The 21486-nt window shown below is 38.6% G+C and overlaps 1 protein-coding gene across 9 annotated transcripts in view; it reads left to right on the top strand.

The window, feature by feature from the left end:
• The window catches only part of ZNF385B (zinc finger protein 385B), a 164513-nt gene that overhangs the window by 141519 nt on the left and 1508 nt on the right, over positions 1 to 21486 (top strand). For all 9 annotated transcript variants that reach the window (XM_069020506.1, XM_069020508.1, XM_069020514.1 and 6 more), the window contains 3 exons: positions 17283 to 17528; positions 18580 to 18758; positions 19855 to 19956. In XM_069020506.1, coding sequence (XP_068876607.1) covers positions 17283 to 17528; positions 18580 to 18758; positions 19855 to 19956 — 527 coding nt within the window. The remainder of the gene's footprint in view (positions 1 to 17282; positions 17529 to 18579; positions 18759 to 19854; positions 19957 to 21486) is intronic.

Consider the following 21486-nt stretch of genomic DNA (forward strand, 5'->3'; position numbering starts at 1 on the left):
TTTTATGCTGTTAATTACTCTATACAAATTAGACAGATTACCATCTGTCTTTTGGATTATACCACTGCAACTGTTTCTACATTAAAAATAAATCCCAGTGGCAATTTAGTTGAACACTTTCTCCCCATCCGGAGAACAGTGGGATTCTCTGTGGAGAGTAGGTTCCTCAGAGCCCCTTAACTGCTGTACAGGAGACTGAGGATGGGATGTTTGGGAGGAAAAAACCCGAACTTGGAGGAAATTCTCCATATTTGTGGGGAAAGCTGGTCACAGAGATGGTGAACAGCTTGAAAATTGGGGGTTTTACCAGACTTGGAACAAACCATAGTTTTGTTCAGCTAAAGTTTCCCTTACAGATACTATATCTATTTACCATATGTTTCATTCCTTACCATAATGCTTATTGCAACTAAAGCAGCCATTAAGTTGCCATTGGGGATTTTATTTTTTTTAATTGTTTTTTTTGCTTTGGAGCAGATTAATTTACACAATTTTTTTCTGAATCTTTTGACACAGCTCTCATTCTCTGAGAAATGCGTTAGTACTATATATTAACTTTCTAGGAATGTTTTTATTTTCCTTAGATCTCCAATACTAAGAATTTCAGTTTATGCTTGTATTTGTGGTCTTTTTTTCATCCTGATTTCCAGAGGAAATGAGACTTATGGTCGTATAATCTATTCCTGTCTTTGTTATTTTCTAGCTGTGTCTTCATAATTTTGACTGTATTGCCTAGTGTCCAAAAATAAAAAAAGGAGAGATTAAGAGATTTTAATCCTATAAATTAGTCCTATAAATCCTATAAATTTGATGAAAATTGGCACCTATGTAAATGAGAAGTCCTAACTTATGGTCCATCCTGAAAGATGCTGCCATATGATCTCTGTTTTGCTTGACCTGCTGACTGACCAGGGACTCTGCCTTCAGGATGGGGCATCTGAAAGTGTGTATGTGTGTTGTAGGTCTGAAAAAATTGCATTAGATGCACATAAACTAAATGAAATCAAGGAAGAGAATTAAATTCCACCACTTGGGAAGCTGCTGTTCAGCCATTGTACTTTGGAGAGTTCCTGAGAAATGTTCATCAAGCAGTAAATAATTTCTGGTGTCCTTTTCTTCTGTATGGGAGAGTAGAAAGAGAAGCTATACAGATAAGGCAGTTTTAAGGTCTTGTGATCTTTTGTTACCTGCTGTACTTCCATGGGTATTAGTGCAGAAAGTACAGTAAACTGATAAACTGCAATTATTCTCTTACATAGATCTGCTAATAAAGAGACAGAACAGGCATGAGTAGCACCCTTTCTGATGTGCTGTCATTTTGAATGAGATAATGATGAATGATTTGGAGCTCACCAGACAGAACAGTTGTCATATCTTGAACTAAAATGTCAGGTTAAGTTTGCTACAGAGCCATGTGTTCTTTGGGTCAGATATAGCATGAAGTCCAAAACACTTACATGTCAGAAGTCACCACTGTAGTCCTAACAGGAACAATAATTTCACTGTTAGCTCAGCTAGTGATGAATCTACCAAAGGCAAAACACTAATTCATCCAGTCCTTCTTTTTCAAAATTTATGATGCAGTGGTCTCTCAAAAGCTGTTCCTTTCAGCTTGAGAAACGTGGCTGCTGGTAGAGCTACAAAACTTAAATTAATCTTAAAGGTTTTTTGGGATGTTTCCAGAAGAACATGGGCTCCTGCAGAGAAAAGTGGTCTTGGCCAAATGGAAAGGGGTGACTGTGGTCTGAGCGTGACAATGTCCACATTGTGAGGGTGTTCTTCCCTGCTAATGTTAATAATACAGTGTGACTTGGATTTTGTAAATTGATGCAAACATATAAGGATAGAGCCATAGTGCAGGAATGGTGCAAGTGGCTGCAACCTCAGGTAAGTGGATATCAATGGGTTTAATTGAACAAGTTTGTACTCCTACCTTGTTAGGCTACTGTGTGATCTCATTGTCTAAGCTCACAGCTCCTTGCTGTTCAGAAAATACTTGTTTATTGGTACTTGTAAATACCACCATCCTACCATGTTCACTCTGGAGACAGGAAAAGATCTCTACAGATTGTGTGACAAGGTTTCTGTTCTCCTACTCTAGCTGGGCCATCTCTGCCTGTCCTGATAGGTATTTGCAGATTGGAGGTGGCCACAGGGGATGCATCCATAACCTGTCTCCCACACAGTTTCTCAAACCACACAGGGAAGGTCTAGCAATGGCTATAGAACAGTTTCATATCCTAGAAAATCACTACAGTGACACTGCAAGCTTTTTTGTAGCTGCTTTGAGATGTGGTTACAGAACAGCTGTGTTAATAGCACTGGGAGCTGCTCTTGCTGTGGTGGGTTGATCCTGGCTGGATACCAGGTGCCCACCAAAGCCCCTCTCCCCCTCCCACCCTCAGCTGGGCAGGGGAGAGAAAATATGGCAAAAAGCTTGTGGGTCGAGTTCTGTCAAACACAGGGGAAACCTGACAGCTTTTCACAGAAGCCACCTCTGTAGCCCTCCTACTACCAAAGCTTAGCCATGCAAACTCAGTATAGTGGCAAATATTCCCTTCCCTCGCTGTGGAAGCCCAGGGTTTTCAGGATGCACAGAAGGATACATATATGTATGGCATTGCTTTAGAAAAGGGCGGGGGTAATAACCAGTACACAACATCATTTAGAATATTTAAAGTGTGGTTTAAATATAGCTCTAAGAATGCAGTAGAAGATGGTGTCTGTGACCCCAGGTCAGCATAGTCTAGATGCTTACAGTGATGAATCCTTCAGGAATGAATATGATAATGACTGGATTGAAATGTCACTGTTTACTTATCAAGCAAAGAGGAATTCTTTGATCATACTTCTAAATCAAAATAAATAGTTCAAAATGAAGCATACAAATGATGTGGTATCAACTTCTTTGCATTTTGCTTTGATGTGAAAATCGGAAAGTAAATGCAACTGTTTTAAACTACTCGAGTCAAAATCATATTTCAGATCATAAAAGGTAATCTTCTTTCTGCCTTTGATCATTTGCTATATGCTCTGTTGGCCTTGTGCCTGTTTGTGAAATGATAGGTAGGGGCATTTCAGGTTTGGTCCTTATTCCAGTAACAGCAGAGGACTCTGCTGCTTGGGAATTAGGAGGTAAACCCTTTGAATGCTCTGTGAAACTCCATTTTGTTCAGCTGGTACAGGAACAGAGAACATTTCACACCTAACTAGGCCAAATGCTCGAACCTCTTTCAAATCCTGACCCTTTGTACTACAGCTTTGCTCTGTGGCACTGTCTAAGGGCAGCTCAACAGGCAGGGACAGGGTCATAGTGATGACATTCCAGCATATGAGCAGTACTGTGCTGATCTGCTGTGTATGGCAAGAACGGCAGGAAGGAGCTGTGACGCCAATGGTTTTTGCCAGCTTCTTGATCCTAAGTGGGTCCTGTAAGAGTTGTTCCAGTCATTATAGCTGCATAACTCAAACTAGCTGGAGGTTTATTCTGAGGAACATTGTCATGCTGGAGTGTGGCACAGTGTCTGACACTGAGTGAAGTAGATCACATTTGGAAAATAACCTTGGACCTGTTGATGGATCTAATAAATGACTTGATATCTTGTAGACATGCGGTAATTAGTTGGTCCATTGGCAACTCCAAGCTTTATCAGACTTAGAAAAGTTGACCTTGAGGTCTTGTCTGTGGGTTTTAGTTCATCAAGGGCTATCTGTGGATGCTTTCACAACAAAACTGAGTGGTTTTTCCTTTTATTCCTAAAGCAGTGTGCAACATGTTGAATCACATTTAGTCAGGATATGTTGGATTTCTCCAGTGTCCCCATTGCCAGTGCTGTGTATTCATCAGCTACCAATGAGGTGAAATGGCCCAGTGGAAGGCTCAGTTTGCATTTCACAAGTCCACCTTAGTCATCTTGCTTTGATTGCTTATTTTAAAAATATTTCTGCTAGTGCTTAAATTCTAAACTTTTACATGCAACTCTTTACTTGGAGCAATGCTAAAAATGATACCAGATCTCTTAGCAAAATTCCTTTTCACCTTAACATTTGTTTCCATTTTTCACCTTCTTTTACACACATTTTAAAGGAATAGCTTGTTTATGTAGCTCAAATAAACTGTTTCTTATATGATCCTTCAGAAGTAGCTAGGAGCCACAGACATACAATCTCCCCAGCTGAACTGTGGTGTGTCTGTTCTGGGAAACTTGAGGTTATTTGTCACACAGATACCATTCTAAGAACCTCAAAGCTTAGGCTGTTTCTACTTATTCTTCAATCTTATAATTCTGTGTAATGTACCAAAGTCCTCTAGACCTCAAAATAGGTTGGGGAAAAGCTGAATTTTGAGGGTGGAGCAGGGATAGGGAGAGGCTCTACGAGAGGAACAGGACAATGAGGTGCTTAGGTTGCTGTCCTCCAGAGTGTTAGTGTGCCCTATTTAGAGGTTCTGTCTTATGCCCTTCAAAAAGGATGCTTGTGCTTATGCCTGGCCTCCATCAAAAGCTACTGAGCCTCATCAGTTCTTCACATTTATGCTGACATAAAGAATTCTGCTGAAGCTATACTCTAGAAAGTAACCATGCATCTGTGTTTATGTGGATTCAGACAGTGCCTGCTAAGCACATGCATATTTCTGTTAGGTAAAGGTATTAGTTTACCGTCAACTGAGTAGTAAATTCAATCTGATTCAGCCACCAAGGAGAGTCATTTTAAGGGCATTTTTCCATTACATCCTCTGAGAATGGTAAGGTTTGTTCCTTTTTCATTCAGTGTTTCACAGACATATGAAGATCATTCTATATTGCCAACTGTTGAAACTCTAGCCCCAAAACAGAGGTAATGGCACAGCATAGAATTTCCTGCTTGACCACAGTGTTTTTACAATTGATAATACAAAATATGATCAATAAATGCTCATAAATTCTTCACAGTTACACTGTTGCAAGTACCATATGTGTACTTACATTCATGGCACACACAATGCCTGTATTTGATTTAATAGTAAATAGCTTCTGGACATTTTCTGGCAGGTAATTTCAGCAGCTCTTTCGGGAAGTGGCCGTTTGGTTTATGCTCTTAGAATGAAAGGTGAGCCAAAAGAAAGATTAGCAAGTCAAAGTCTGTTATCGGGAAATCATTCTAATAGGTTGGGATCTTTAAACACTTTCTTCCCTGCCAGCCATACCGTTCATACTTTTGAAAAGTGGATATTCAGACCTCATCTTTCCATATGTGTTTTTAAATCTGAATGGAAAAGCAGTCATACTGTGCATTTTGGTGTTGATAAGCTCCTGGGAGCTCCTGGAAATGGTTGGTCTGTCTAAATGCTGGCACGTTTCAAATTCTGCACCTGTACTGGAAACTGATTATAGGTGCCATTAACTGCAAAACAATCTCTGCAGCTGACACATGTACATTGATGAGCTGGTGCAATTCTTGTTTGAACTGAAAAGGTCAAACTTTTCTCTCTCCAGTTATTATAGCAATCAGAAATATATGCAACCAGGGTTTCTTTTGAAGGAATGGTAAGGTTTTTCTTTTCCTGCAGTAAAATAAGCATAAGCTTTGGGTCGAAAATATACTGTAAGATGAAATAAGACTCTTTTGGGTGCTCTGCTCTGTGCTTGAGCATTCATGTGTCCTATATCATTAGAACTGTATACCTCTAGTATTTCTACTTACTCAAGTTCTAAAAATGTGAATTTCATAGCATTTTTAAACCAGCGTTCTTAAAATGAGACAAAGTTTTATTTTTTCAAGAAGTAGAGATGGGCATTTGGCCAAGCAAAATTGACTACTGGTGTTGCTGGACAATGGGAGCAGGGCCAGGGATGCAACCAGCTACTAGATAGATATTTTAGCTAGATGTATGTGGTCATTTAAAGAATCCTTTTATATACATTGAATCTTTCAGCACCTCTTTTATTCTGGGAAATCAGGTATCCGTTTTTCTTGTTTGTTCTGTTAACGATTGAATATAGAATTTCCTATTGAATATCCCAAGAGGATTTTTTTTTTTTTACTAGGATGATGGTGATAAGGGAATTGATAGTAAGGTGGATATGAAATAACAAAAATTACTAGCAAATGTTTGTATGTACATTCCCATAGAGGGCATAATACGAGTGAGGTGGAACCATCAGAACTATTATGTATCACGTCCTTCTTTACTCATCGTTGTCTTTACAACATACTATTACAAAGAGTTCTTGAGATTTCAGGTGAGGAAGTGGGAAAGAGGGAAAAGCGGGACCAAAAACAAGCATCTGGCAAAAAGAGTGTTGAGACTGAGATACCAGTATCACTCATCTGCTTTGCAATTTTCTATTAGGATGGAAGATGATTCAGAAGTGTCATAAGGGTTATGTAGTGAGATTTTGTAAAATTTGCAAGTGAGAGAAATAAAGTATGTCCTTCTATCACCTTTAGATTATTATTAGGTTATTATTATTAGGTTATTATTTTGATGATGAGTGACAGGATTTTTTTGCCTACGAAAAATTATTTTGTGAACCAAAGCCTAGTTTTGTTTTTAAATGACTAAGAAAGCCAAATCAATAAAAATTCTTTTTATTTATACAGGACTGAAATTAGCTCTTTAAATCACTGAGAAGGGAAAACTTGCTAAAAAGACACCTGCTGGTTCTGTTGGGCTTTTTTAACAAGCTTGGGAGGAGTAACTTCGTCTGTACTTAATACTGTTACAAAACTTACTGACTCAACATATTACTAAGGAAATAAGGCAGTTCTGATACCAGATATGTATTTTTCATTGGTATCAAGAGAATAAATGACAGGATTCTGGTGATGATTCATACAGTTGGTAGTTGAATAAAGTTTTCTCTGTGTCCATTTGTGCAAAATTAAAGGCTGTGTTGAATCTGCAAAATTTAAGTTTTATCCTTTTCTCTGAGCCCTTGAATGAATTAATTTAGTGTCCAAATGTAAAAGAATGGGTCAGGACCAATGCTGTAGCTTCAGTGGTGAAGGGGGAAATATACTACATTTCCTACAGTAGAAAAACTATTTAAACAAACATTAGTCTACTCATTATTTCCTTACTACTTGTTTTCAAGGAGAGGGAAAATATTTTAGTGTTGATTAGACAAGTTATATCTGAAATGCAATTTATTTGTCAAATCTTGAGGGCATGACTGAATACTCACAGTCCTCAGGCAAACCTGCTGTGAAGTGGGTAAGAATGCACAATTGTAGATGTCATTTAACTGAACTGAAGATGAGTGTTTCATAGCTGACTTTAATGGCAGTTCTGCCTGGGCAAGTACCGAGTGAGTAGTTCAGACACATGCCCATGAGAATGTACTTGCACAGTCTGTCAGTTCTCCTTGATTCTTTTATTTAGATGCCCATAAACTTCATACTGAGTTCCAAAGCACTTCAGCATCTGAGCACAGAGTTTTAAGATTTTTTTTTGCACAAGCAGCAAGTGAAATATGTTTCTAGTAATATATTTTAGATTCATAAATGAGGGAGCCAATGTTATTTTTACAGTTGAGATGATGAACTGAGACTAAGCAGAAGTGAAGAATGACTGTGTAGAATACTGTATGTTTGTTATAATCTTTGAAAGTTATTTTTCTAAGAATTCCTACATTATTAAAAAGTTTAAAAGACAGTGCAATACTATATAAAGTTTGCATCCCAGGACATCAAAAATAGATGTAGCAGAATTTGTAATGGGAGCATAAAATATTTTCAAAATAATAGATGTCTGGTGTCAGCAAAAGATAAGTTTAAAACTAGCAAAAAACATTTGCTTTCACCCAGAGGAGTCATATTTTGTAACAGCAGATCTTACACTGTATTTCAAGCTTTGCTCACACCATATTAAAATTTTCCAATGCAAAATTTTCCTATTCCAGCCAAAACAGACTGGCATAGCTCAGAAAAGATGAAAGCAAATATACTTGGCTATAAAGCAACAGAACCCAGGAAGACTGAGCTTGTGGATGATCTCACTTTATGGATACTCTTTAAATTAGCATTCACACTTGCTAGCTGTGTTTTAGATCCACCTTGTTTTCAATTGCCAGTACTGTAGTGCTACTGATCTTGCTGAGTTTTACAACACTCAGAACAAACTTCTAGTGATAATTTTCCCAACCTGTCAACATGTCACTGAGAAATCAGATATTGGCACTGTACACGAGGAAATTGCTCTGTATTGGTGTTTGTGGACAAGTTGATTTTCTCCAGAAGTAATGTGCTGCATTTGCCATAGTTACTTGTTCACCCTATTAGGTCTAAAAACTGGAGGAGGAGGAGGAAGCTGGAAATTGTAATAATCTCTTTTCAGATTAGGAAAAGAGAACTCTGATACAACATGCCTTCTGTAAAATATCATTAAAGATCAGCAGGTGACATGGAGACATAACACAAATGGCCTTTAGTGAGTGTTCAAAGTTGGTTTGTTTTCTCCAGACATACTACATACACTCCTGCATTTTGGCTAACAGTACAAAATCAAGCCTTCTTATTCCTCTAGCTTTTGCACAGAGAAATTGCACTGTGTTGAAGTATTAAATAAGAGGCTTTTGAAATGTGAATGCCCTTTGTTGATACATAACAATTTTTGCAGTTATTTTACTATATGCTTTATATGTATGTGGCATCGTATATTTTTTTTCTTCCCCTGCTGGTGAGTGCGTACAGATTTTTCTTGATCTTGTCTAAAATAAACACTAGCCAGTCAATCTAAGCCAATTCCCTATTGTCTAAGGAATTGATTAAAAATCATAGGCAGTACAGCAGGATCATCTCAAACATCCCAGTAATTGAAGCAGCAGGAACTTTCAGTTCAGGAAGGTGTACAAATAGGTACAGAAGTAGATTTTGTGGGGCAAGGTTTTATACTTGCAGAACTACGTATTTCTGAAAATTTTCTAATTCTCATCAGTCCACTTTCATAAAAATTAGACCAAATCAGAATTGCAAAACCAAGCCTTTGTAACGTTACATCTTTAATCTAATCAGTCACAAGTATTTTTGTACTCTGAAAAAAACACAGGTTCCTTTGTAAGAGCCTTTGGTATGCCAAATCAGAAATAAAATATCTAAGAAATTGGCAAAATCACTGCTGTACCATAGCCATGCAAGCAATACTTCTGAAGTGAAAAAAGATACTTTGGCTCAGCCTGTTGGAGTGTAGAGATGCAGTTAATCAAATAATCAGTCTAGCTGCTGAGTTCACCTAATATTGCACAGCCCATCCAGACATTTCCTGATGTAGCTTCAGTATCTTGAGAAAATATGTTGCAGCTTATATCAGGGCACATTTGTGTTTGAGATTAAAAGCTTTATATTTATAGCTTCCATTTGTTTCTCATCTTTGTATAGAGACAAAATTTGTTCTTTAAGAATGAAATAAATAAGATTTATTTTATTATATAAAACATAGCTCTTTTTCATACAGGCCTGAAGTACAAGAAAAAACATTTTACAAAAACTAAAAGTAACCAAAGAGTTAATAGATACACTGCTGTCTGATTTGCATGTAGGTTTGCAGTGGAATTTTTCTAGAACAGAGCCCTACGGGTTTTTCAGCTTCATTTCTCAGTAGACTGCACAACTGGTGAGAAAGTAGGTATTTTGTCTGACAGCCATTAAGAGTCTCATTATTCAGCAAATGTGCAGATAAAAAAGATTTTGAAATACCTTATCCAAGTTTGCTAACTCTGTCTTAATGAGTGTGAAGAAATAATCTAATGCTCTTTGTTGTTTGTTTTGTTGGGGTTTTTTGAGTGATGCTGAGATGCAGAGTACTTACAAATGCTGTAAAGGTTGTGACCAGTAGTAACTTAATTGCTGTCCTGCTATTGCCTTTATGGCATATATTACTTACAGTGTTCATCTTTTCCTTCGTAAGAAGAAGAATGAATTGTGTGCTTGTGTGCTTTATTCCTCTAAAGTGTTGGGAACCAGAAGAAAACGCTTTCTGTGGAGAGCACTGTTTTGAAACTTGCTTTTCTTACTGGAGCTATTCAGTAACTTTTCTGCTAATACACTGAAGGAGGCCCTTCATCCTGTTAATTCAGTCACTAATCATCTCCTCCCTTCAAATCTTATTTCAGGCCAAAGAGATACACAGCAGCTATTGTTTCCAGTATAATTATTTGTGGGTGTTCTCGTTGTATCCCCAGACCTGTGTGTTCCAGGGTAGATCCTAAGGTTTGGTTAGGCAGTCCTACAAGTACAGTATGACTAAATAAGTTTTCCCCACCCTGATTTTATTTTGTCATGGTTTCTTAACAGCTCCCTTAATTACATTTAGCCAGGCTTGTTATCTCTTTGACTATGATCTCTCTAATGTTTTTGTTTTAAATGCTGCAAATTTTGTTACAATATTTCTGTGGTACGGGTCAAGCTACTGAGTTTTCTCTCTCCAAATTTATGTCCTTCCCTTTCAAAGCTCTCCATACCTTTGTATGTTTTTTGTAATACACTTTCAAATGCTGTCTTGCACCTACCACACACAGCCATTGAAACCAGCTTCCTGCTTTGCCTGGGCCTATTTGTGAAGAGTTCCCTGCAATCAGCTGCAAAACTTCTTTTATTCTCACCTCTGAAAATTTCTGTTTCATTGTGATGGACTGAAAAACAGACAAACACTTGTGAGAAGTTTGACTGCCACAATGGTGCCTGTGTCAGTGACTGGTTGTTGTGTCTCTCTGTGGTTTCATACCTGTCTGTCTGCAGCTGTCATCTCTGCTCTTAAACTGATCATTTGGTCTGGGGAACAACTTCTTCAGTGTGCAGAAAACTTAGACCAGAGAGGTCAAATGGTAACTATTGAGTTACTGTTCAAGTAACTCACCTATCTTCAGCATTATCAGTGGGTATATTTTATAAAGTGTGGGGAAAAAAAATGTAATTAAATTTGTCACTTTTAAATTTGTTTCACACGTGCCAAGCATTTAACATGTCAAACTTAAACTGAGAATTTTAATTTTTCAACAGACAAATTTTTACTTTGTGATTTTTTGTGCTAATTTAGCTTTATTGATAAGCTTTTCAGCAAAATTTCTTGGACTGTCTACTGCTATTATTAATGCAACTGATTTTACCTTTGCTACACAGTTGTTTGGGCAAAGCACGTTTAATAGAATACTCTGACAGTCTCATTGATTTCCTTGTCCCATTCTGCAATCACTGCATGCTTCAAAGGTTGTTTAATGCAGCCCAATATTAATGGCCATATCTGGAGCTGTTGAAATTACAGGGAGAACCTGAAAATCTGTTTCACTCAGTACAGCTTTACCAGTATGGGAGATGTGTTTGCTTTCCTTCAAACTCTCTCTTAGTCTCCAAAATCAACACTTCAAACTAATAGCAGCTCCCTGTAGCACAACTTATGTGAACTCAAGGCTATCATAAGCCAATCTTTGCACCCTGCTTTCAGTATTCCATAAATAAAATATGAATGTTTCCTTTCAGAAATCACTTTTTATTTTAGTTACCATAGGAAGTGACATAGTTAGAAGTTAGTTGAAAGTGTTCAGGATCACCAAACTGTCCTTTCTTTAAATGGTTGTTCTTTCGGTAGTGATGTGGTATTGTAAGGCACCACCATAAACAAGGCTGATTGAACCAAAGGTTTTGCCCCTAACTGTGCATCAGTTGTGCTCACCAGTTGTATCGCCCTGATAACCATGCAGTGACTGAGTTACACAGTGTTTTCCTAATACAGCAAAAAAATAGTGTGGCTGGTTTAAGCTGGAAATTGCATTGGAAATTTGTTGCTGCCTGTTCTGAGCTTCCCTTCCCCCTCCCCAAGACAAGCCAGGACTTGCTTCTGCCATGTGTTCTGAACTCCTTTGTTCCAAGGGTGAGCAAAACCAAATGTAACTCAAACTCTTTAGCAGTGTCTGATTGGCCGGTCACCCCGGGCCCGCCCCCAGTCCTCCCCTTTCCCCTTCTCCAAATAAAAGAAAGGACCAAGGACCAAGGGGGGGCCTGCCCTCTTTGCCTTTGCAGCTCTTTCTGCGAACATCTCTTGTCGTCTGTTTCTTTTTGAAAGCTTCTAATTGCAGGAATTAGGCAAACCAAAGGCTGTATTTTCCCCTCTTTGCTTCTGCTGGTGATACCAGCTTTGCAGCTAATACATTTGCTGCTTTCAGAGCTCCTGAAATGCTGGATTGCCCGTGCTACCTCTCTAGGCTGCCCGAGGCTTTCTAAAGCATTGAACTACGAGCCTAGCCGGTAAAAGCTGTAAGTATATCTCTGCAGAAATTGTGTGGCTCTTTCCTTCATGTTTTTCAAGAAGAAAAGAAGCACAAGTTTTTACTATTTTCTTACCTTTACCATGGAGAATAATAAACATTTTACTGCCAAAAGTAATTTTTTCATTATGCTCTCTTCTAACTTGGCAGTGTCCACTATTGTGTGATCCAGTAAAAGAAATACAAAAACAGATTTCTACATCTAGGATGGCAAATGAGTGAAACTCTCAAAAGAGCTTCAGTGTAAGGTTGTAAACAGCCGTGGCCACTTTGCAGTGTCTGTGCTGCCCTTTTTCTGTAACTGCTTTGTGTATGGCTGCTGTTCAGTGCCTGGAGCTAGGGGATGCAGTGAAGGACCTGGCACAAGGGAAGGTGTGAAGCTGAAGCTGGGCAGTGGGTGGTTGTCAGCATGGCATGGTGTCTTCCCAGTGGGAAGCCAACTCCATCACAGTCAGTGCTGGGCAACTGTTCTCAGTGCCAGGATCCTTCCCTGTCTGTGTGCTCAGCCTTCAGCACAGGTTGTGGGCAATAGTCCCAGTTTCTGGTGGAGAAGAGAAGCAGGCAAGTGCAAAGTTATACTTTTTATCACATGCAGACACACAAAAAATATGTATTTTCAGTAATTGAAACATTATTTTGTTACTGTCACAGCAAGAGCAAATTTATTTATTACAGCAGAAAATTTACGTGACAGTTTTGTAAAGGTTATTAGGATCATAGCAGAACTTCATATCTAAAAACTTTTAGCATATGTATTGGAAAGGGTTTTTGCAAGTGTATCATGTATCACCTGTGCCTTGGATATTTTAATTCTAACTGCTATTTAACAAGCTATTGTGGAACAGAACTTTATTGAAAAGCTGTTTTATTTATCGTCCGTGATAAAAACTGGGCAGATAGGCATGTTGTGGGGTGCAGGCAGCAATGAACATTTTTGATACTGAACAACTTTTAGATTTCTAGATCTATATAAGAGTTTTAAATTCACCTTTTTTATATTTTCATCAAGAAGGTAAATTCTGAATTAAGGATCTGAATATTAAGTTCCTTTCTTTGTTGTTGAAAATAGCATGTATGAGTTCATCCTGAATTCCAAACTAAAACTTCTTTCTAATGTACACCAAAGCATCATCCTCAAAAAAAAGGCACCATTAATGCCTAGGACCTGTTGTCTGTGCCACAGCAACTGTAGTGAGAGTGGCATGACCTGCAAAGGTCAGTGAGTCACTTCAGCTGTAGAAGTGAGGTAGTAGAACCTGTAGGTTTGAACCTGCCAGGTGTTACCCTGCAGCGTCCTGACTTTGGTACGTGTAGTCAAAATGAGGCAGTACTGATCAGATAAGTAAGCCTTGAATTTTAACATGGCGCTGACACAAGCATGAGTCAAACAAGCAGAAATATGTGAAAACAACTTCAAAGCAGAATTAAAACAATGTAATGGGTGAGAAAAGCATTGATATTACCAAGCCCAAAGCAATACTTAATTAGCTTGCTTTAGTTATTTTCCCTGGGCTCTACTTCAGAATAAATTCAGGCTTCAGTAAGAACCTGAATCATCAATTTACTTTTCTGGAATTAAAGGCAGGAATTTAAGACAGATGAAATACATCTTTTCTGCATGGAAAAGGAACATAGATATAAGAAAACAGTACAAATTAGATTTTAAATTAACTTCTTGCACATGAGTTTTGGTGTGAACATTTCAAGCTGACCCTGATGCAGATTGAATCACAGCTACTGCCTTCAGGGAGTAGGCTGGTACTGCCCTGGTGTCATGCTTCCAGCTGTGCTCTGCTAAGCTGTGCAGCAGCAGCTGGTGTGTCCACGGTCCAGGCAGGATGGACTCACTCCTGCACTTGTTTGGGCTCTGTGTGGCTCTATTGGTCTCGACCCACGTGGCGATCAGAACAACCTTGAGCCTATTCTCAGTAATACTTTCAGAAATAGCAAGAGGACTATAATCCTACAGCTGCATCTCACAAGTCACATGTATTTCATAAAGTAATTATAGTTTGGAAGTATGGGTATGCATGCAGCCATTAACAGTTACATTTTTTGATTTCTGTGTGCAGATATTATTTGTTAGCTCTGTACTATAAGTACAAATACAAGAGTAATCATCTTTGTGCTTTGTATATACATGCGATTTGCATTTCCTGTGCTTTGCACAGTTGAATAGTTGGCATTTCTGTCTCAAACATAAAACTGTAAGTAATGGTGTTTTGAATTCTGTGGATTGAAACAATAAGCTGTTATCAAAAGCCCATTTGGAGAAGTGCAATTTTCTGATTTTAGAAGCCAGGAAAACCCAGTTCTGGCCCCACTGCAGTGACAAATATGCACTTAGCTCTGTGTACTTTCTGTGGGAGTTAAACTGTGTAATAACCTTACAATTACGATCTTTGAAGATGTTCTGCATTAAACATTTAGAATGGTGGAAGGAAACATTAATTCATAGAGGGGCGTATGTCTCTCCTTATACATTTCCATCGATGAAGAGCTTATTTGTGTCAGGAAGCTTTCCAAATGATGGAATTATTATGTGAACTGAGGTTCTTTCCAAAAGCTGCGATACTGGCACAACTGAGCCCAGCTGCATGCTGGTAACTTCTCTCTAGTTTTGTAGAAGTTTCCTTGTTAGTTTGTTACGTGTTGTATACTCCAGAATTGTTGGAATATGAATAGTGAAAACACTGTAAATCTAGGGAGTATTATAAAAATCAACATACTACATCAGCTGTTGGCCAGCTAAGTGAGGAGAAGTGGGAAATTAAATCTGTAATTTTTCAATCCTCTGTTAAATTCAGTGTTGGAGAACCATCACGTCTTATGGTAATTGGTGGCCCATGATCATCTTCCATATCTTGGGATCTTACTCCACAGACGCTTGATGGCAAAACAAAGTCTGCTCCCACTTGTGGTCAGTGAGATCAGTGTAGGCAGGGGCTGTGGGCTGGAGGGTAAGCACTGTGCTTGTTGCACAGGGGTGATAATTTCTATCTCCAGGAGGTGTTTCAAAAGCACCAAATTTTTATGCTTACATTAAAAAAAAACAAACATGGAGAACAATAGAAAAAAATACGTGGAAAACAACATAAAAAAACCACCAAACCCAAACTAGCACTTCTGTAGGTGTATTTTTCCTATAAGGCCTGAAATGCAAAATACTGTGGAACCTTCCTTTATTCCACTCTGGTTCACATATATCCTGGTGTTATGCCCTTTGCAGTTTGGCATAGTATTGCATAGAACAAAAACAACAACAATGATTCTGGGTTTTGGTAATGTAAATTTGCAATGACAGCTGTTCAGTGTGTTTCATTTGTAGATGTTAGCACATCTGAGAAATTTTCCATGTTGAAAAATCTTTAATTTAGAATGTTAGCAAATGTTACTTATTTAAACTGTATTTTATGAAGACTCATAAGTCATATAAAGTATTCTGGATTTTCCCAGATGTGACTTATTACTATGGAGACTTTAAAATTATATAGCCTATGAAGTACAATTTACATCAGTTTCTTTTGTCATACTTTATTAATCAAAATACCTTCAGAATCTGGTTTTAACATTAATTTGGTCATAATAGTAGTCTTTGTACTTGACCATTTTCAATGTTTACTACCGTTCATATTGTGTAGTTTCAAAGTATTTTTATTGTTATTTTAAAAAATAATAGTTCTTTTATTAGAATTTTCTTTCTCCTGTTTTATAACAATCTAAAATCAATGTACTGCAATGCACTTCTGGGAAATATGCCAAGAACTGTGGGGTTTAGTTTCAGGATGGCTATTCATAGTTCATACACACTTTCAAGTGTTTGTTTGAGTGGGTACAGTCCTGTTTTCAGAGTTCTTGGTAGCACAGTCTTGGCCTGATATACAAAGGCATGTTAAGACACAGTCTGGTAGCTGTAAACACAAAGTGCAAGGGTCCATGTTTAAAAAATAAATGCTCAAAATAGAGCCTAGTTTTTTAAGTCAGTTAACTCTGTTTCAAACTAAGCCATGGGTTTCAAATGGGGACGTTGCTCTTATGTGGATTATGTACTTTCTTAGATGATGAAATTTGATTCCAGTTGTTCAGAGTGACACTTATTCAGTCATTTCTCATGTCTGTTTTTTTGGGGTTGCTCATACCAGCACCACTGCACTGTCCCCCTCCCATCCCATATTTGTTATGGATGGAGCTTGTTTTCCTGCTGGCAGCTAATATGGCTTGTGGTCACAAGGCCTGCAGTTGAACAGCTTCAAATGCAACAAGCCCTTGAAGGCAGCATGCAAGCAGGGAGCATTTGAATACTGGCTCTGGCACAAAGTTCCTCTGTAGGCACAGCTGGGATGTTTTATCTCTTGCTTTGTGATTGCCATCTGCACAGTGAAGTAATACCTGCCTGCTGGTCTCATAGGAGCACAGATGATTGACTCATCTAGTGAAGTGATAAAGGAATGCATTGAAAGCACACAGAAGACATCTGAAATATATGGGGAATTGTTCTTGGAAAAACCTAAAAATATTAGCTACTGTGTTCATGTGTGTAGCTACCATAACTCCTGGAACTGAAATGAGGGATGTATGTCAAGATGGTGCTGGAGCCTTTCAGTGTCCTCCCAGTGACTTTGAGAAACTTGAACCCTTCCAAAGGCAAATGTATTGCTTTTGAGAAATATTTTTTAATCCCCAGTGCAAAGCCTTGCTTATTTCTGAGTGCTGTCCACAGTCCTTAACCCTGGCTTCCCTTGGGATTGCTTGGGCTCCTTTCAACTGCCCATGCCTGCAGCACAACAGCAACAACAGTTGGCATGAATTTGTTGAACTTGTTGATATTCACTGGTAACCGTAAAAACAGGAAAATCACTCCTTTTGTCAAATTACACACATTTCATGGTAGGACTTTAACAAGATTTCAAGGATGCTGCTCTCTTTTATAAAATGAGATGAATTATCCTCCTGTGGTGTTCCGTTCACTGAACCCACCGGACTATTACTGTATGATTTTTGTGTGTGTGGCATAAAACAACATATGTATTTTGTTTCTTTTAGAAGATAAAGGGAAAGCAAAACCCAACAGTGCAAGTCAGCAGTCCAATACAGAAGTGGATCCTTTTCTTCCCAAACCTGGAGTGGCAGCAGTAGCACCTGCAGCACCTGCCTCATCATCCAAGAGCACGAATGGAGCTGCTAGCACAGTTACTGAGTCAGAAGAGGAAAAAGCCAAAAAGCTACTTTACTGTTCATTATGCAAAGTGGCTGTGAATTCCCTTTCACAACTAGAAGCCCACAATACAGGTGAGTATCCATATGGTACAAGTCAGTTGTATGTTAATATTTTTAAAATTCAATGTATTAAGGTGGTAGCCACACTTCACTGAAGCGTCTTCTAGTCAAAACTTAAAATACCAAGTTACGAAACCGGTCCTGTTAATGGCAATTTCCTGTGTGGTGTTTGATATTCTATTAAAGCACTATTTTTTTTTTTTAACTGTCCTTCATGTACTCTCTAAATTTTTAGCTGACAAAATCCCTACAGTTCATGTTAACTAATCAGATCCTTTCATACCTTCACACTGAGGATCACAGTATGATTAGTGGTTTCCATAACACTTAAGGTTTCTAAAATGGCAGTGTTCTCTCTCTTTCATATTTTGTCTCATTATTGGTATCTGTTATTTTTCTGGTAAAACTTAGAATAATTTTTGTTCTTTGATATTTTTGATAATTTCAGGGTGGGCTCGTTAGGTTTCCTAGATGTCCTAGAATTTTCTGATTATTGAAGATTAGATATGCGTCTTTTTTTGGGTCACAAGCAGCAATGCCTAGTGTGCTCTGTCTGTGTATGGTGTGCTGGTGCTGTAAAGCTTGTTAACAAGCCATTGAAGCTGGTTTTACAGCTGTAATCCGTTCTTGAAATGGGCAAAGCAGCCATTTCTTCTGAATCAGAGGATATTTATTGAAGTATTACTGTTCCTAGGCAGGTTTTGAGGCAGTGCTGTGGTTCCTGTCCCAGTCTTGGCTAATACCCTTGTCTGCTAGTCACTGGCTCTATGGAATTTGGCAAAAGAATAATCAGCAGACACTTTGGCCACACAGTCACACACTGCCCCCAAACAGTGAGGTCCAGCATGCCTGCTGTTCCCTTTTTTGCACAAAGCCTTCTGGCTTGCCTTTAGATTGAGGACATGGGAACTACACTGACCAAAACAGGAGTGATCATTAGTTCCAGTCTGTGGTGACTTTAACCATTCTGTCTTGAAGATGAATGTGTTACAAAGTCCCAAGGCTGAGGGACTTGCTTTTGTGCTGCTGCTGATGAACTCACCTGCATTTCCTTGCCCATTAGGCTCCAAGCACAAGACCATGGTCGAAGCTCGGAATGGTGCTGGTCCCATCAAGTCTTACCCTAGGCCTGGATCCCGAGTGAAGGTGCAGAATGGCAGTAAAGGCTCAGGACTGCAAAACAAGACGTTCCATTGTGAAATCTGTGATGTCCATGTTAATTCAGAAATTCAGCTTAAACAGGTAACTTGCATGTATCTCGAGCTCTTTATTGGCTTAAGTTGCATTGCAATGTTGTAGGTGCAGTGTAGGACTGTGTGAAGATGTGTTGGTGAATTCTAAATGAACTCAGTATTTCTTATCTGTCATCCCACAACTATTTCTAAATATTTTATCATAGGTCAAGTTTACCTCATTGTTTCAGTTGAGAAAAATGGGCTTGAGAGTTGTTAAGCAGAAGTGTCAGAATCAATGAATGACATAGAAGATCTCATTTACAGGTTTTCTGTGGTTCAAGATAGAGATTTGAACCTTCTTCTCCCAACTATAAGAAATTCTGGACTGAGGTTCCCTGAATTCATCTTTCAGTGCTGTTTCAGTCTGCTGGAATAATGTTTAATGCTATGTGAGAAGGAAAACATGACTCAAATCTATTGTTTTGAGACAATCACCAGTAGAGTAATACTGTAGCTATGTCTGAATTATGTAAAACAACATTATCATTAACAGTGTAGCTGTTGTGTGACTGTGGAGCTGTTGTCTGTCTGAGCCAATTAGCCCTGGGTTCAGAGCTGTGCCCATACAGATACAGTGATTCTGATACCTGGATCTCTGACTGGATGGTGCTGTGCTGTGTGGTTGTGTCCTCTCATTCCTTGTTATTTTAGTTAGCTCTAAGATAATATTAAATTGCATGTGTAGATATATCCCTGGGTACTGGTTCTTCCTTCAGCTAATATTGAATTATTTATACAACTGAACAGTATCAGCAAGATGGAAATTTACCTCTTACTTCTGAATATCCCTATGACCTAGTGATTACAGCTCTGCCTGGTTTAACGCTCCTCAAGTGGAAAAGGAAATACTAACCAAAATATCAATAATTTGCAGAGCCTGTCTTGAAGCACAGAATATTCTGTATTTGATTAGTTTCTGATTCTCTATTTGATATACTCCAAATTGTTATGTTTAATTTAGCAAAACTCATCTTTGCTCTCTCTAAAGAACCTACTTTATCTTACAAGCAGGGGCTTAGGCATATCCTGCTGATAAATCAGTTTCAAACTCAAAACTGAGAAATGTTTAAACAGCTAATTAAATGTGAGGATATTTATTTCAGCACATTTCCAGCCGAAGGCATAAGGACAGAGTTGCAGGAAAGCCTATGAAACCTAAATATAGTCCTTACAACAAACTGCAGCGCAACCCAAGTATTTTAGCAGTAAGTATTTTTATTTCTCTTCACTGTCTGGGTGAATTTGTGACCTTGGGGGCTCCCACTGCACAGAGACAGGAACATGACAGACCTGATGCTTCTGCAGCGTCTCTTCCCCTGCAGTCTGAGTCTGCACAGCAATCAGATTTGAAGATAGCTATGTATTCTGTCTGCCCAGTCCAAGGCATGCAGACAGCACTGCAAGTGTTATTTACTACTAGAAAGAAGGGAATAATCAGTGGAATGGGGAATGAACCATGTGCCCTGTGGAAAGGTATTGGCTCTGCTGGGCAAGGGCTCTTCTCCTTGAAGGCAGCAATGGATATACTCTTGTCTTTTTGCACATCTGAGATAAGTTATGGTGGATGCAGTCAGGGAAAAGGATATAGAATGTTAAGATATAAAAATACCAGTGCTCATTCTCTGCATACAGCGAAACAGAATGGTGTGTGGATGTTGGTTGGTACAAAAGAACCATCAGGTCTTTAGGAGAACTGACTGCCTGTATGTTCAGGCCGTGTCTGTCACTGGCTGTCAAACACCACTCCTGTCTCTGTGCTGCTAGCCAATCCCTTTACACCCACCGGCATTTCCAGGAATCCCCCAAACTGGTTCTGCCAGTCAGCTGCAGCTGGAGTTCAGGCTGGCTTTAGCACAGCACAGTTTGTATATTTATTTGCTCCTGACACAGCCAGTATTTTATTCATTAGAGAAAAGTGCTTGTCACCTATGGCACAAAAACAGTTTACAGGTTGAAAAGAGACAGATGCAAATGTGTGTGTGCAAGAGAAAGCAAATGAAAAGCCTGTAAATGCCAAAATATTGATATGTCTTTGTAATTGTATAGAGGCAAATGAAAATGCTGCAGGCTTCCTCTAAATCTCCCCACTCGATACGTTCTGCACATGCTAATCTTCTTCACTTGTATAATACATCATTTTGTAATCTATTGCAAAGGCGAGACCACCAATTATAAAGAACATGAGTATCTTTGTTTCCATGAATGTATGATTGTAGTGCAAACCATTTTCAGTGAGAGATGTAGATAAGAGTGTATCTATTTCTGATTAGCTCTTTCACCACAAGCACCAGCAACGATTGTAGATTGTAAACTGAATAATATATATTTCGGAAAAAATTCTTTTTGGTATCAGTCTTAATATTTCTGCTTTGAAAAGAGCAGGTCTTCATTGGAAGGTGCAAAGCTGACTTGACTAATACCACCTTCCTATCTTGTCCACTCCGCTGTTCTACAATTCATTTTTGCAAGTGGAAAATTTGACTTTTGATATTGAAGTCTTAATCATGGGGGTATTTTTAATATTTCATGCACAGTTACAATTTATATAAAGTTACTCCCTTGCAAATTATGCTTCCTTCTAAACATCAGTGTGATGGTCTTTAGACTCAAGAGATTTATTTATCTTTAAATATAGGATTTGGTTGCTTTAATTTTCCTGGGAGTAAGAGAACAGTGCAGGTAATGTTCCTAAGCAGCTGACATGAGGCTTCTCTGAGAAGCTGCAATGTTCCCTA

Source organism: Aphelocoma coerulescens, chromosome 7 (genome assembly GCF_041296385.1).
Source record: "Aphelocoma coerulescens isolate FSJ_1873_10779 chromosome 7, UR_Acoe_1.0, whole genome shotgun sequence".
Lineage (NCBI taxonomy): Eukaryota > Metazoa > Chordata > Aves > Passeriformes > Corvidae > Aphelocoma > Aphelocoma coerulescens.